Source organism: Hydractinia symbiolongicarpus, chromosome 4 (assembly GCF_029227915.1).
Source record: "Hydractinia symbiolongicarpus strain clone_291-10 chromosome 4, HSymV2.1, whole genome shotgun sequence".
NCBI lineage: Eukaryota > Metazoa > Cnidaria > Hydrozoa > Anthoathecata > Hydractiniidae > Hydractinia > Hydractinia symbiolongicarpus.
In genome coordinates this window covers 24,368,843-24,383,748 of record NC_079878.1, presented here as the reverse complement: position 1 = coordinate 24,383,748, position 14,906 = coordinate 24,368,843, and the positions used below count along the sequence as shown (strand labels likewise).

Below are 14,906 nucleotides of genomic sequence, written 5' to 3'. Positions count from 1 at the left end.
TGAGATAAATTTTAAATTTCAAAGATGAAATCAAATGGAGCCAATAACCCTACATCGGGTTGAAATCAAAATTAACTTTTTTGAAGCGGTTTCAACTCCTGCATATCGTTGCATTGTCTTTAAGTTTTTAAATCCATTAGGCCAGCTGCGCATGCGTTATAAATTTGCACGCACGTGCATTTGGTTCATTCTATCCATATCCGGTTTTAGATGGAATGTTTTAAGGGTTCTCGAAGATGCATTTGCATTCGAAACCGTTGCTTTAAGTCAAAGCACATAGGAGTATAAGAAGCGAACAATCCATAACAAATCAAATGAGAGTAAATAGAAAATGTCTGAGAGGGCAGTAACGTATGGTACATTAATATGTGTAAAATATATGAAGCAAGATGCATTTCAGTTGAGGCTATTTTGAGGTAAGAAATGAAAGAAAAATTATTTTTTGTAACAAAGATTTTATAATTAACGTTCTAAGTTTATGGGTTAACATCAGGAAGAAATATTTTAAATTTGATGTAGTTTTTTTTTTCAACATCAGGAAGGTGCTATTAAATGCTGTGTCTAATTGTCTAACAATGCGGTTTCTGTGCAACTAATGTCATTTTATCAGACGTTGCTCACAAACGGAAAAACGTGTGGCACCTTTATGCTATTTGAAGAAACGAATAAATAATTCTAACATTTACTTTATCTAAACAACAAACTCAGGGAGTTAGCAATGTCGTATTTCTTTGTCATTTTTTTGGGCTACCTTTCTGTTCGAAACCAATTTTGGTCTTTTGATATTCACGCTTTTTTGATACACAATTTGTGAGTACTCATTTAAAGAGCAGAGACTTTCTTCGTTGGAAAATTATTCGAAAACATTTATCCTGAACGTAATACGTTGTCGATTAAAAAACTTTTAAATGGCTCAATCCCAATTTATGAAAAGCGACAGGAATGAAATATAACATAAAAATAATTAAAAAAGAAAACAAAGATTTGCTGATGCCAAGATAATTTATACGCCTTTGTCGAGCATGTTTCATTTATGAGTCGTGAGATTCATTTTCTTGTGAATTTGATTCACTGATTTGTTTCTACATTAGAAACAAAAATTTTCGGACGGAAAAACTTTCGGATTTTTTTTTTCAAAAATTTTCTGACGGAAAAACTTTCGGATTTTTTTTTTCAAAAATTTTCTGACGGAAAAACTTTCGGATTTTTTTTGTCCGAAAATTTTTACATCCGCAATTTGTGTCTGCCGATTTTTGGTTTTTCTTATTTTTTTAAAAAGGACCAGTGCTATAAGGGGGACATCAAGGGAGAAAATTTACCAAGAACTAGGTCTAGAAAGTCTCCGTGATAGGCGATGGTATCGTAGGTTATGCTTATTTTATAAAATTGCAAGTGGAGATGCTTCTCAGTATCTCATTGATATTTTGCCTGGTTATGTGTGTTCGCGTAGTGTTTTTCGTAGAAATTTATTTAATCGCATACCATCACGGAGTAACTACTTTGCAAATTCTTTTTTCCCGTACTCGATAAATGAATGGAACAAACTCAATGTAGCAATCAGGGAACTAGATTCTTTGCCCTTGTTTAAAAAATCAAGTTTATTCGCCCTAAACCTTCTCCTATTTATAGTATTATGGACTCTCTTGGTTTGAAATTGTTGACACGTTTAAGAGTTAGTATGAGTCACCTAAAGGACCATAAGCATCGGCATAACTTCGCTGATACGCAATTACACAAAGGAACAATCCTTTATGTAATTGTGGACTTTTAGAATCAGAAACCACGTCTCTCTTCCTCTTGCGCTGTAGTTTTTATGGTAACCAAAGAAAACTCCTTCTTGATAAATTTCGAATTTTTCTGATGAAAACCTAGTGCGAGTACTTCTTTATGGCCAAGAAAACACTAATCGAAAACGTATCTATACTGAATAACACAATTGTGTTTCTTAAATCGTCAGGAAGATTTGAGGGACCTCTTTTTTTTTTAGTTAACAGTCCTTTTCAAACCCTTCTCTTAAACTTTTTTCTTGCCCATTTTTTAAAGCGTTAAAATATATTGTATAATACTTATATTTTATTTTTGTTTATTTTGTTAGTTAGGTTTGTCTAACACCTCTTGTAATTTTTTCTAAATCATTATATATATAAAAAAAAGTGCATAGAAATTATGTATAGAGTAATCAGAAAATTAATAAAAACTGCATTTTTTAAACTTTTTGTTTTCGTTATTTTTACATTTGGATAAGTCTCTATCTATAAAGTTGAATCTTGAAGACACTTTTTCAGATCTTGATTGAATATGTACACTATAAATGTTTTTCGTCTTTTTTTGTGTCGTTTTCCGTAATCATTACTTTTAAAATATGGTTTCGTTGAAAAGACTTACCCATACATTTTTTGACTTTATTAATCTTGTCCAAAAATTTTTCCGCCGAAATAAAAAATTGTGTCCAAAAGTTTTTCCGCTTAAACATTTTTCGCCAAAAATTTTTATTGTTAATGTATCTAATTAGCCTTTGTAATATTACTATTTGGGACAACGTAACACCATTGCAAAGAAATACAATCGAGATGTGATTTACAGTAGAGTCTCCATAACTCGAACCTCTATAACTCGAATCTCTCCTTAACTCGAACAAATTCGTTGGCACCGTGAAAATTTCCTAATAAACTCTTATAAAAAAACCTCTACAACTCGAACCTCCATAACTCGAATCTTCCCTTAACTCGAACAAATTTTTTTGTCCCTTGGAGACTTTTCTCTCCATAACTCGAATTTTCTGACATCATAATCAAAATTCGAACAGTTTTCCTGATAAATTGGGTCTAAAAATCTTGTTAATACGTGTTTTGCAGGCCTTATTATTAATTCGAATGATTAATGATGCGTCATCCAAACCTTTCGAACGTCTTTTTCGAACGTTTTCGAGAAAATCTAAAGAATTTCAAAAGAAAGACACTCTCATAACAATGTCTTCTGTGGCAGGATCAAAGCGTCGAATTGACAATAAGTCGTGCAAAATCAAGTACAAAGCTCTTAAAGCGTTGGAAAAGGGTACTGCGCCAAAGGATGTGGCAAAAGAGTTCAAAATTCCTCCAAGCACCCTGTCAACTTGGAAAAAAAATAAAGAAAAGATTTACAAGCAGTTTAACAACGGGCAAACATCGAAGAGATCAAAGTCAGAAAAATTCGAAGATGTGAACAAAGCTGTTCATAAATGGTTACTTATGATGAGGAGTGAGAATATCCCAATCAGTGGCCCGATGCTGAAAGAGAAAGCTCTTGAGTTTGCCGAAGCGTTGGGTGTCGAGTCATTTCAAGCTTCTCAGGGGTGGATGGCTAAATGGAAAACCAGGTTAGTTGACTAAGATTTTGTTTGTTTATCTTCGTGAAGATAAAATCTAAAAAAATGTTACAATAGCTTTGGTAGTTGTTTTTTCAAAATATCAATAGACTCTCTTTCAGAGAGGAAGGATAATTTGCATGGGACTTTCATCCCTAATCCATCACCAGCATTCAATGACTTTCCAGTAATTGTTATTTTGCAAACATTGAAGCTGTCATTCTTCAGAAAGTAAAATATGACTTTTTCAAAGCGTCCTGACTTTCCTAGTGGTAGATGTCCAATGATTTCTCCATCATTTTTCTTGACTGCAACTGCATATTTATCCATTTTATTTGTTGGTTCCATGAAACCATAAAATTCATCTCCAACAGAGGGTGTCCAATTACTTTTATAAACATGATACCCCATGACAAAAGCGTCGATTTCGTACGTAATAAGTTTAATGATAGGAAGTTCTATACAACAAATAATGTCTGTTAATCTTTTGACTTGTTGGACTTTCACGGCTTCCATGCTTTCTTTCACTCGTCAAAACTTCGAAACTTGGTAAAAATCGAATCTTTTTCTATTCGAATTCTTTCACAAATCAAAACATGGTAACAATCGAATGTTTTCTATTCGAATCATGGCCATGGCATTCTAAATTTAGAATTCCATGATTCGAATCAAACAAAATGTAAAGCTCCATCTACACTAGTCACAACTACAGAGATAAACGTTTTTCTCATCCATTCCTTTCAGGTATGGAGTATCCTTCAAAACCATCGCTGGAGAATCACGGTCCGTCACTGAGGAAATGACAGCGCCATGGTCGGAGACAACATTACCAACCATTCTCTCCCGCTATCCTCTGGAAGACATTTTTAACGCCGACGAATTTGGGCTTTTCTTTCAATGCCTTCCCAATAAAACTTTGCATATGAAAGGTGATAAGTGTTCTGGAGGAAAACACAGCAAAGTTAGACTTACTGGTTTAGCTGCTGGTAATGCCTTGGGGGAACGATTGCCAATGTTTGTAATCGGCAAGTCCGCCAACCCTCGTTTCTTTAAAGGTGTCAAAACACTACCCTGTCGATACCGTTCGCAAAAGAAGAGTTGGATGTCTGGAGAGCTGTTCGAAGAGTGGGTACGCGAGCTTGATCGAAAATTCTCTGTCTCTAAGCGAAAAATTGCTTTGATTTTTGACAATTGTACCGCACATCCTCATGTTGAAAACCTGGAATGGGTAGAATTGATCTTTCTTTCTCCAAATACCACGTCCCGAACCCAACCTATGGACCAAGGAATTATCCGCGCCCTGAAAGCAAAATATCGATCGCTAGCAGTGCGGAAATTGATAAAAGCCTTGGACGAGGAAAAATCGACTCCGAAGTTCTCGATTCTTGCAGCTATGTACATGCTAAGGAAAGCATGGGATGATGTTTCCAACAAAACATTCACCAATTGCTTTCGAAAATCAGGAATTTCCCAAAAGGATGCAGAAAGAGCGATCAACGAAGATGACGACCCTTTTAAAAGTTTAACCAGCGAAGTAGAAGAAGACCCAATTCCAACCCTCGATGCTGAACTCTCTTACATAAAACGAAGGTTTCCTGACCACATTGATCCTGACTTATCAACTGAAGATTTCATTGATTTTGACATTGAAGTCAGTACATCCCATGGGCGTCTGAAGACTGCTGACATCATTGCTGAGATCACTGGGACTCAAGACGAAGAATTAGAAGAGGTCGACGAAGAAGACAAGGAGAAAGAAGATAAGATCACAAGACCGACGGCCGAGCAAATGCGTACAGCTATCAACGTCCTCGAAGACTTGAGTATTTTTTCACATTTTGGAGAAGAAATGATAGCTTCCCTGAGGGACTTGAATCGTAATATCGCCAAAGATTTTGATATGAGTTGTAAGCAAACAGTTATCACCGACTTCTTTTCTAAATAAACATTAAAAAATTCATTAAAAGTGTATTGTTTTGACTTTCATTAACCTAATAGCCCCCTTAAAGTTAGACTTAAGATTAAATATAACGTTTTTATCCAGCTGGTTCACGTAAAGCGAGGATATTGCGCTAAAAGTTGAAAACCTCTACAACTCGAATGTCTCCATAACTCGAACGATTTCCTTTTCCCCGTGGCTGTTCGAGTTATGGAGACTCTACTGTAAATAGAAATAGAATTAATATTAGTGAAAACTTTTACCAAAATGACAAAAGTTTAAACCCTTATGAAGAAGTAGTTTAGGAGTTATACAAATTGGCTTATTGAAATTTTCGGTAATGGAAAGCTGAATAAATTATGCACAAAAGGTTCCCGGATTTTTTTGTATAAATTACTGATTAGCAAATTATGACGATAGAAAGAGAATAATATGCATTTTCTTAAATGATTATATATAATTACAATTAATTACATAACGACGCAGGGTCGGATCCAGCTATAGGCGAGGTAGGCTAAAGCCTACATTGAGATGGAGCTATTAAAATCCTGCATATGATAATTCTATGGAGAAGCAGCTCGTGAGAGAATCGACAAGAAATACTCAAAGATCGCGCGCGGTCATCGTGTACGTGAAAATGTTATAGCCAATGGCGCTTTGAATCCCGTTTGTTTACGTTGTCTCGATAATCTAACAATTTTTGTCTTTCCAATCGAGACACGCCAATCTGCCTTAGAAAATCACTTGTCCTAAAACTCGCAAGTAGGCTAAAGTCTGGACAGCTGTTTTTAGTAACCGATGGCACACAGTTATTTCAACAGGGATTTCAAATTCGCGAAAACACAGTCTAGTTGCCTACTACTTTTCACTCGCAAGTAGGCTGAAATTCAACTCGCAAGTAGGCTCAGAGGACTGGTGACAAAACTCAAATTCGGGTCAAAGTTCAGTGAGCCAGAAAATAGATGATCAAACATGGCTTCTAGATACTGCTCAGATATGTGTGTTTCGTGAGATTTGTGTTTCAGGTGAGTTTTCAGAGTTTTTGTTGGTTTCATATTTTATAAAACACCGGAATAATGTCATGCATGAATCATATGTCCAGCTAGCTAGGAACTTGTTAGTCTTGTTTGAGTTTATACTACCTGGCCTGTGGAAGACATCATCTCCCCCCCCCACACTGCCAACTTATTTATGTCTGCATGTAGCTAGAGTAGTATGAACAGAGTGTCGAGGAAGATTGAAAAATAGTCAGTCCAGTTGTGCATCGAGAATAGATCTTATTATTTTTAGTAATGTATAGCTAGCATCTTGAAGAAACATGGACTTTGAACTTATTCTACAACAACAAAAAGACATCAGAACTCGTTTCGAAGGCAACTGGAGAACTAAAAAGTTGTTTTCACCGTCGTCACCATCTATTTTGAAGACAGATGAACTTGCACAAACTATATTCATCTCTACTGTTGAAAAATTCAAAAAAAATGTTAATCCTGCTCTCAAGCCAGTTAGGTATCAAGTTCTTTTTGTTTATTTACACATTCTCGAAGAAAGTGAGCACTTATTCTGTATGTATAGTTTCAATATAGAAGAAAACATACCTAGACCAGTAAACATGTATATAGCTATACAGCAAAAATAAAGTTTTGTTTTGTTTCTGTTAAAAGTTTTTTTTTACTTGTCAGTTGCAACAGTATATTTATGTGAAACACAGTACGATAAACCACGATTAATTATAACCAGAATTTGTTCAAATGGCAAGATATTTTCATTGTCAATGACTGGATGCATGTTCTTCTAGAATATCTGGTGATGGTTATTGTTTGTACAGTGCAGTGTCAGTTGGTTTGGTTGGTAACCAGTCATTAGCATATGATTTGAGAGTCTTGACGTCAATTGAGTTGTTCCAAAATGCTGAATTTTATGCTGATCATCCACACTTTGAAATTATTGCAAATCAGTTGCAGTGCAAAAATTCAAAAAATCTGTTTACACAGGCTTTATCAGATCATGGTTGCAAAGTTTATACCGAAACGAAGTGTCGCATCACTGCTTTAAAAGAGGAGGCTTCATATACATCACGGAATTATAGTTGGTCATCATTTGTCTGTGTTATGGCATTATGTAATGTTATTGAGGTAACTAACTTCCATACGACAGTATATACAGAGTAGACAAAATGTAGAATCTACCGTGGATATATATCTGGGAAATTTCTTCACTTGGTGGGGAATAGTCAAGATAGTCATGGTCCTAATGTGTTCCATATTTCTATAAAACTTTTTGAAATACACCTGAAATAGTTGCTAGTTATCATAGCTTATGTAATTGAATTAGTTCATAGAGATATACAATATTTTTGTTTATATTAGTTCCCTATTCAGCTTGTATATCAGCCACTGGGAGATTCAAAGTTGGATTCACTTTTCAATAATGTGTTTTCACCGAAAAAAGATGTTGAAAGTAAATCCCCATTGGTGTTATTATGGTACAATTCCTGTGTTGATCGTCCAAAGGCAGTAATGCGACCAAATCATTTTGTTGTTTTATTGCCCCTACCAACTGGTAAAAGAAAATTGGCAAAGCATAGTTTAACCTTGGTGTCTAATCTTCCAAATATTGTGGCTGAGCAACCTTCTTCATAAAAAGCAGTGAAAAAAAATCGTGTGGTTCGAAAATCAATAACATCCTACTTCAGTCAAAACTTGCCAGGTATATAACACTTTTGATGAGATAAAGGTGCAAACATTTTATTTATATCTGTTCTCATAATGGATTTTAGTAGGGAATCAATTTTTCACAACAATTTTTCAAACAATTACAAATATGGAATGATGAGTTATCAGTATGGCAATTTTTACTGATTCAATCCTTTTTTCAATTTTACAGAGACTGGTGAATCTTCAAAATCTCTTATCGAACCATCCAAATCTACTGTTGAACAACCTACTGAAAATAAATCTGACGAAAAGGTTGTGGAAGCTGATCATATCCTTGAAGCTGATGTGATTAATATGATGAATACTGATGATTCAGTAAATGATGGTGCTTTACAATTTCCTGAAGTGAACAATGAGAACATTGATTCATTTGATATAGGAAATTTGGTGAACAATGTTGCAAAAATGAAGGTCACTGAAAAATTAGCTTTTTTAAATTCTGTTTGGATGCCTGATGAAAACTTTCATTACCCAACCTCAAATCGACGTTTCATTCATTCTTGGTTGACTTCTTATCCATGGTTATGTTACTCAAAAATCCATGATGGGGCATTTTGCATAAATTGTGTGATGTTCCATAATAACTCACAAAATGTTGGGAAAATGGAAAAATTGTGCAAGGAACCATTAAGAGATTGGAAAAATGCGAAGGCTTTACTTGAAAAACACCACCATAAATCTCCACATCATAAAAAGTCTGTTGTAGATACAGCAAATTTTAAAGCTACAATGGCATCAACAGACACCAGAATTGATAGGCAGCTCAACAATATTGTGCATGTACAAATTACGAAAAATCGTGTTGTATTGAACTCATTGTTCAAGATTCTCATTACAATGGCTCAACAATGTATTTCGTTAAGAGGTCGTGATGAGACAGATCCAACTGCACAATTTCAATCTAAAGAGAATGTAATGAGCAATTTGAATCCTGGTAATTTTCTGGCTTTTGTGAAACTAGCAGTAGAGTTGGAATGCCCTTCTTTGAAGGAACACATGAGTAACTGTGCCAAAAATGCTACTTATTTGTCAAAAACTATTCAAAATGAACTCCTATCTCTTATTGCAAAAAACATTGTCACCCAAGTAGTTGCACAAATAAAACGATCTAAATATTTCTCTGTTCTTGGCGATGAGGCAGTAGATATAAGCAACAAAGAACAGATGCCAGTTGTGTTGCGATATATTGACAGTAAAGATGAAATTAGAGAGACATTTTTAAAGATGGCAGAATGTAAACTTGGTTGTTCTGGTAAAGGGCTGTCAAATACTATAGTTGATGCTGTGGAGCAAAACAACTTGGACATGAATGAATGTAGGGGACAAGGCTATGACGGAGCAGGTTAAAATCTGATACAAATAACCATGTTTATCATTAGCTATCCATATATTTTTAACTTAATTTTGTTCTATTTTATCAGGTGCAATGGCTGGAAAATGTTCAGGAGCATCCACATTGATTAAGAACAAATTCCCCAAAGCCATTTATGTTCATTGTGCATCTCACAGGTTGAACCTATGCGTTGCAGCTGGCTGTAAGCTCCCCATGGTTGCTGATATGATGTCACAGTTTCAAGCAGTGGCATTGTTTTTTTACTGTTCGCCTGTCAGAACTCATGTCCTAAAAGGTGTCATAGAGGCTGTGTCACCTGAGATTGTCCATTCAGTAGTTTTGAATATTTGTCGTACAAGATGGGTAGCCAGGCTGGATGGACTTGACTCTTTCTGTGATTTATTACCATCTGTCATGCTCACTTTGGAGAAAATCACAGAAAATAGAGACAAATCCTTCAGTCGTAGTAACATGGATGCTGCAAGACCACTCCTTCTAGGCATATGTCAGTTTGAATTCATTACTGTGTTGGTAATTGTTCAAAAGGTTTTGGGTTACACTCGTGGTCTCACTGTGAAATTACAGAGTATTGAATCTGATCTTGTTAAAACATCAAGTAACGTGCTTTTGTTGAAACGAACACTGCAAGTGATCAGATCAGATATTGACACCCATTTTAATAAGTGGTATGAAAAAGTTCTATCTTTAGCTACTGAGCTTGATGTTGTGGAATCAATGAAACGTCGATGCAGCATCCAGTTGTATCGAGAGAACTATGTTGCCAATGGAGTGAAAGAGTACTACAAATTGGCTGTTGCTATTCCCTTCATCGATCATATATTGCAAGAACTGGACACTAGATTTTCTATTGACAATCTCAGTGTCTACTCTGGTTTCAGCATCATGCCAACTACCATTCTTTCAGATGTGGGTCGTGTTCTTGTGGGAGACCAACCAACATGGAAAGTTGAATTTTCTAAATTTATTCAGAGATATCGTGATGATATTCCTGCTCTGAGTAACTTGTACGCACAGTTAGATATGTGGAAAGTTAAGTGGAGAACATTCACCGGAGTGTTACCTACCACATTGCAAGGTCTGTTAAAACACACTGACAAACTTTTATTCCCATCGATACATGAAGCGATACGAATTCTAGCTACTATACCTGTCACTACTTGCACATGTGAGAGGAGTATTTCAGGTTTACGTCGTGTGAAGACATGGATGAGGAATACAATGACAGAGGAAAGATTGAACAGTCTCTGTGTTATAATGTTCAATCGAGATGTGACTGTTGATTTAGATCAAGTTGTAGATGAATTTGCAGCTGCTAACAAACGTAGAATGACGTTTTCTAATATTTTTAGTGACTGAGTTTAAGTATTGTTTTTATAGTTTTAGTACACCTTTTTTATATGTCACTTCAGCCATAAATTATAGGTTAAACATGGTGTACACAGTGTTGTAAATACCTATTTTCATTCGATTGTAAACTTTATGTGTATAAAAATAAATCTATCAATTCAGTCTTTTGATGATATTGCTGCTGTTATCTTGTATGAAATTGTATGACCAGTATGATCTTCAATATGATGATAAATGTTTTCTTTGATATTTAGTTAAAAATTCACAATTGGAAAATGAAAGAAGTTCAAATACTCAAACAATGGAAACAAAAGTTCAACGGTGAGTTTTGTTTTTTTACCTTCTATTGTTTTGTCTTGCTGTATCATTCCTGTTTTCAACGAAACTCTTGTATTTCTGGGTTCAATTCCCAGCAGGAGTAATTGTTCATTACTGTTTCATTTCAGAAATATTAGAAAGAAAGAAATGAAAAAAGAAAGACAGACAGAAATAAGGAAGAGAGTTAGTCAATACAGTTGCATATTGAAATAGAAAGTTTGTCCTTTTTGTTATTCAGAAGACTGTCAAAGGTGTGAAACAATTTTTCTGTGTGTCAAAATTTATTCGATTCTTTGTATTTTCTGTCATAAAAACAACTGTATTGTCGTCATTTTTCGACACATTTAGAGCCATTTGAGGCATTTAGAGGGCTCTAAAAGCGTTGGCTTCCAGGGCTCCGCCCTGGACCCTTTGGGGGACTCACAACGCCCCCCAAACCCCGAGTTGTTCTGGATTGCGCCCGATAGGGCGCAATGCAACGCCCCGTTGGGGCGTTGTAAATTCAATTATTCTAAAAAAAATTTTTTAATAATTTTTTTATATAGGCCTACATCCAGTAATTCTCCGGATCCGACCCTGCGACGTTGTTACAAAAAAAACCGGGAACCTTCTTGAATTTAATTTATGCTGAATGTAATAGTGCAAAAACGAGAAGTCTGCGACCACGCGTTCGGAAAAAGAAGTCATTTTAAAGTGTACGGTGAGAAAAAAGGTGTGTGTTTAATTCATTATATTTATATTTTGGAACATTAACATCTCACGAAAGTAACACCATCAAAAAAGTCTTTCATCAAGTATTCAGAAACAAAAAAATAAAATAAATAAATAAAAGTATTGATAAATTATAAGAGTTTTTCTGAGACTACTCATTAAGTCAGTTTTTTCCATTACAGTAACCTTAACAACATTAGCCGGGCATTCACGTATGCTTTGTGAATACAATATTCTTGCGACAGAATTTTATTCCGGTGAAGATCTCGATGCTACTTTCCGCCGAACGCCAATGACACTCGTCTGAAAGTTTTGATGCTAGCCTGCATCCCCGCATATTTGCAATTTTGGGATTTTCAAAGAGTCTGGTCTGGGTGCTTTAAATATCCCGTTCTTCGGTCGGACTTTGTAAGGCTCTTCTACCTAAAAACATACGAATTGATCTTGTTCTTTTATAAAATAGCTAAATTGGTATCCCGCTAAAGCAGACACTGTCTAAAGTGGGAAACTCATAGACAGTGGTACTTGGAACGGATGAATCGGCTAAACTCTTATAACAAGTCATAAATCGGACACTTAATGAAACCGACCATTTTTTGCACCAAATGAAAATTCTCACTTTAAACGCTTCCTAAAAACTGGAAATTATAAAAACAGAATGACGACAAAAAATATTATTACATTCTTTTATTTCAGATATTTTAGCAACTCTTTTATATACATTATCAGATTTTGTTATATATTTTTCCTTGTTTGTTTGTTATCAACAATTATAAGCAAGATTGGAAATCTTCAACTGAAAAATCGAAAAACAGGCGCCAATAAAGTCTTGTTCACATTAATGTTGTTAATTAAACACCGGTAACGCTACCGGTATTTAATGTAGGCGCTAAACGCGTTAATAAATATATGTGGTGCAAATAGTCGATGTTAACAGTGGTAACACCATTAACGCGTTTAGTCCTCAATAACGCTGATAATAATCAGTGTTAAGATATCAACACTTTTTGATATTTAACACATATGTTAAAAAAGCTAACAGTACGGCTATTGGTTTTCGACTAACATGAAAGTAGAGCTAGATAGATAGATGTGGATATTTTACATTAGCCTCTCTAATATCGAGGTATATACTCTGTCTATTATTTCCAGGAGGGCCATGGCTTAGATGGAGAGTCCTAGAGTATTAAATGCTCATTTTGAGCTACGCAGACCCATTTAGGGGCCGCGCTCTACTAGACAACTCCCGGCAACATCCAACGGCCCATACATGGAGCCATCTTCCCAATTTCCCTCACATGGCTTGGGTTAACCCGGGGCTATGGTAACATTCACTCGCCCATGTTAAATCGCCGTCAAGAGGAATCAAACCCCGGTTTCCTGCACAGAGTACGAAAGCTATAACCACTAATCTTCGGCGCCAAAACCATGTATAACTATTACTCTTCTTCTTGGCACAGAAAAAAATTGGGAAAATTGGTGATTTTGGTGATTGCAAAATTTTATGTCGTGAGGATGCGAAGTCGCCCCCACAACCATGGGAAATTTCAGGCAACTACTCAAAATTTCACTTGAAAAAGCCCACACACCTAGTAGTTAATAAATTAAAATCATCACTTTTTGGTTGTAGTTTAGCACCAATATTGTATTTCATAGCCGTAAGAAAATTTACAAATCATAAAAACACGAATTTATGTCAACATTAACCGCAATTTACACAGTAAATAAAAAAATAGTTTTTTTAAATAAAAATTTTAGTATAACTAGCTAGCTATTATAGCTAGCACATTTCTAAAATCTTTCCTTTCTTCTTTATGGTTCTCTTTCTCAACAATAAAAAATGAAAGATATTTTTAATATTACGAATATTACGAGCGCCGCCCATGTGGGGAGCAGATGGTGGGTGAAATCTCCATTCAATTTGTAGGCCGAAACAATAATTTTTAACCTTTTGATGACCCAGTTTTTTCAGCTCTTGCTTAAATTCGTTCGAGGCACCTTTAAAGTTTGTGCCGCAATCAGAAATTATCAATTTTGGCTTTTGCCTCCTACTGATGAATCTTTGTAACGAGTTTAGAAAATCATCCGATTCTAAGCTTTCTACCAGTTCGAGATGTACGCAACGAATTGTCATGCATGTAAACAACGACACCCATCGCTTGAGTCTCTTTCTCCCCTGCTTTATCAATAGCGGTCCCAAAAAGTCTACTCCAGCATTTGTAAAGGGAGGCTCTTCCAAGTCGATTCTATGTCTTGGGAGATGCGCCATCACTGGGATTTGAGCCTTTCGACCTAAACTTCTGGCAGTCGATGCATTTCTGAATCACGCGTTTTCTGCTACACGACCATTCAAAATCCACAGTGTTTGCCTCACTTCGGAAAACACTTGGTTAACTCCTGCATGGCCGCACCTAAAGTGGTGTTTCCTGATAACCAATTGTGCGGCATGGTCGTTTGGTAGGATAATTTGGTGCTTGGCATCAAATGGAATTTGAGCATCGTTCAGTCTTCCTCCTATTCTGATGATTCCACTTTCATCAAGAAATGGTTTAAATGGAGCAAGTTTACTTTTCTTCGATACAGCAGATCCATCTCTGATTTGTTGAATCTCTTGTCTGAACGGTATTTGGGCGTCACGAAATACGACTCTCTTAGCATTCGTAATCTCCTCCTGTGATAATAGCGGCATCATTAATCCTACGGCAGTTTTTTACAAAGCGGTCAATCCAACCTATGATTCTGATTAGTTTATCGAATGAAGAATAATTTTCGTAACTGACTACCATTTCTTTTCTGTCAGCCGCAATAATTAAAACTGTTTTTCTCTTGATTTCTTTATCATCAGGATCCAATGGGAGTATTTCTATGGATGGCTAAAGTTTTTCGTTGCCCTGCAAAATATTTGGGCCAGACTTCCAAGATCTTTTGCCGTCTGCAAGTTCTAGCTCGTGCATATTGTAGACCCCTCTTGTGATGACATCAGCTGGATTTTCATCGCCAGGTACGTGATATCACTGCGAGGGATTTGTTACTTCTCGGATTTCGGATACTCGATTTGCAATAAAGGTTTTTTATCGACTTTTCTCATTTTTAATATACTAAAGTGTCAATGTTGAATCAGTCCATAAATAAACTTTTTCAATTAGTAAATCGATTTCTTTTATGATGAATCTGTAC

At 35.7% G+C, this 14,906-nt stretch overlaps 2 protein-coding genes across 2 annotated transcripts; both read left to right on the top strand.

Annotated features, from left to right (window-relative positions):
* The first annotated feature begins 366 nt into the window (after positions 1 to 366).
* LOC130642359 (tigger transposable element-derived protein 4-like) lies at positions 367 to 5,800 on the top strand. Its single transcript, XM_057449444.1, has 7 exons — positions 367 to 416; positions 1,280 to 1,436; positions 1,630 to 1,672; positions 2,096 to 2,099; positions 2,807 to 3,355; positions 4,088 to 5,250; positions 5,769 to 5,800. The coding sequence occupies exons 1-7, from the start codon at positions 367 to 369 to the stop codon at positions 5,798 to 5,800; spliced, it is 1,998 nt and encodes a 665-aa protein (XP_057305427.1).
* Positions 5,801 to 8,050: 2,250 nt separating this feature from the next.
* Positions 8,051 to 12,036, top strand: LOC130642358 (52 kDa repressor of the inhibitor of the protein kinase-like). The gene is made up of 7 exons (XM_057449443.1): positions 8,051 to 8,060; positions 8,169 to 9,341; positions 9,421 to 10,674; positions 10,955 to 11,021; positions 11,257 to 11,269; positions 11,367 to 11,514; positions 11,912 to 12,036. The coding sequence occupies exons 1-7, from the start codon at positions 8,051 to 8,053 to the stop codon at positions 12,034 to 12,036; spliced, it is 2,790 nt and encodes a 929-aa protein (XP_057305426.1).
* The last annotated feature ends 2,870 nt before the right edge of the window (positions 12,037 to 14,906 follow it).

Bases quoted from the DNA above. Each gene is read 5' to 3' on its own strand.
- LOC130642359 (XM_057449444.1), top strand. From the start codon at position 367: ATGTGTAAAATATATGAAGCAAGATGCATTTCAGTTGAGGCTATTTTG. The intron at 417-1,279 runs GTAAGAAATGAA...TTTTTTAAAAAG, and splicing joins TCAGTTGAGGCTATTTTGAG to GACCAGTGCTATAAGGGGGA. The intron at 5,251-5,768 runs GTAAGCAAACAG...ATAACGACGCAG, and splicing joins CAAAGATTTTGATATGAGTT to GGTCGGATCCAGCTATAGGC.
- LOC130642358 (XM_057449443.1), top strand. The intron at 10,675-10,954 runs GTAGAATGACGT...TTTGATATTTAG, and splicing joins ATTTGCAGCTGCTAACAAAC to TTAAAAATTCACAATTGGAA. The intron at 11,515-11,911 runs GTAAATTCAATT...TTTCCATTACAG, and splicing joins CAACGCCCCGTTGGGGCGTT to TAACCTTAACAACATTAGCC.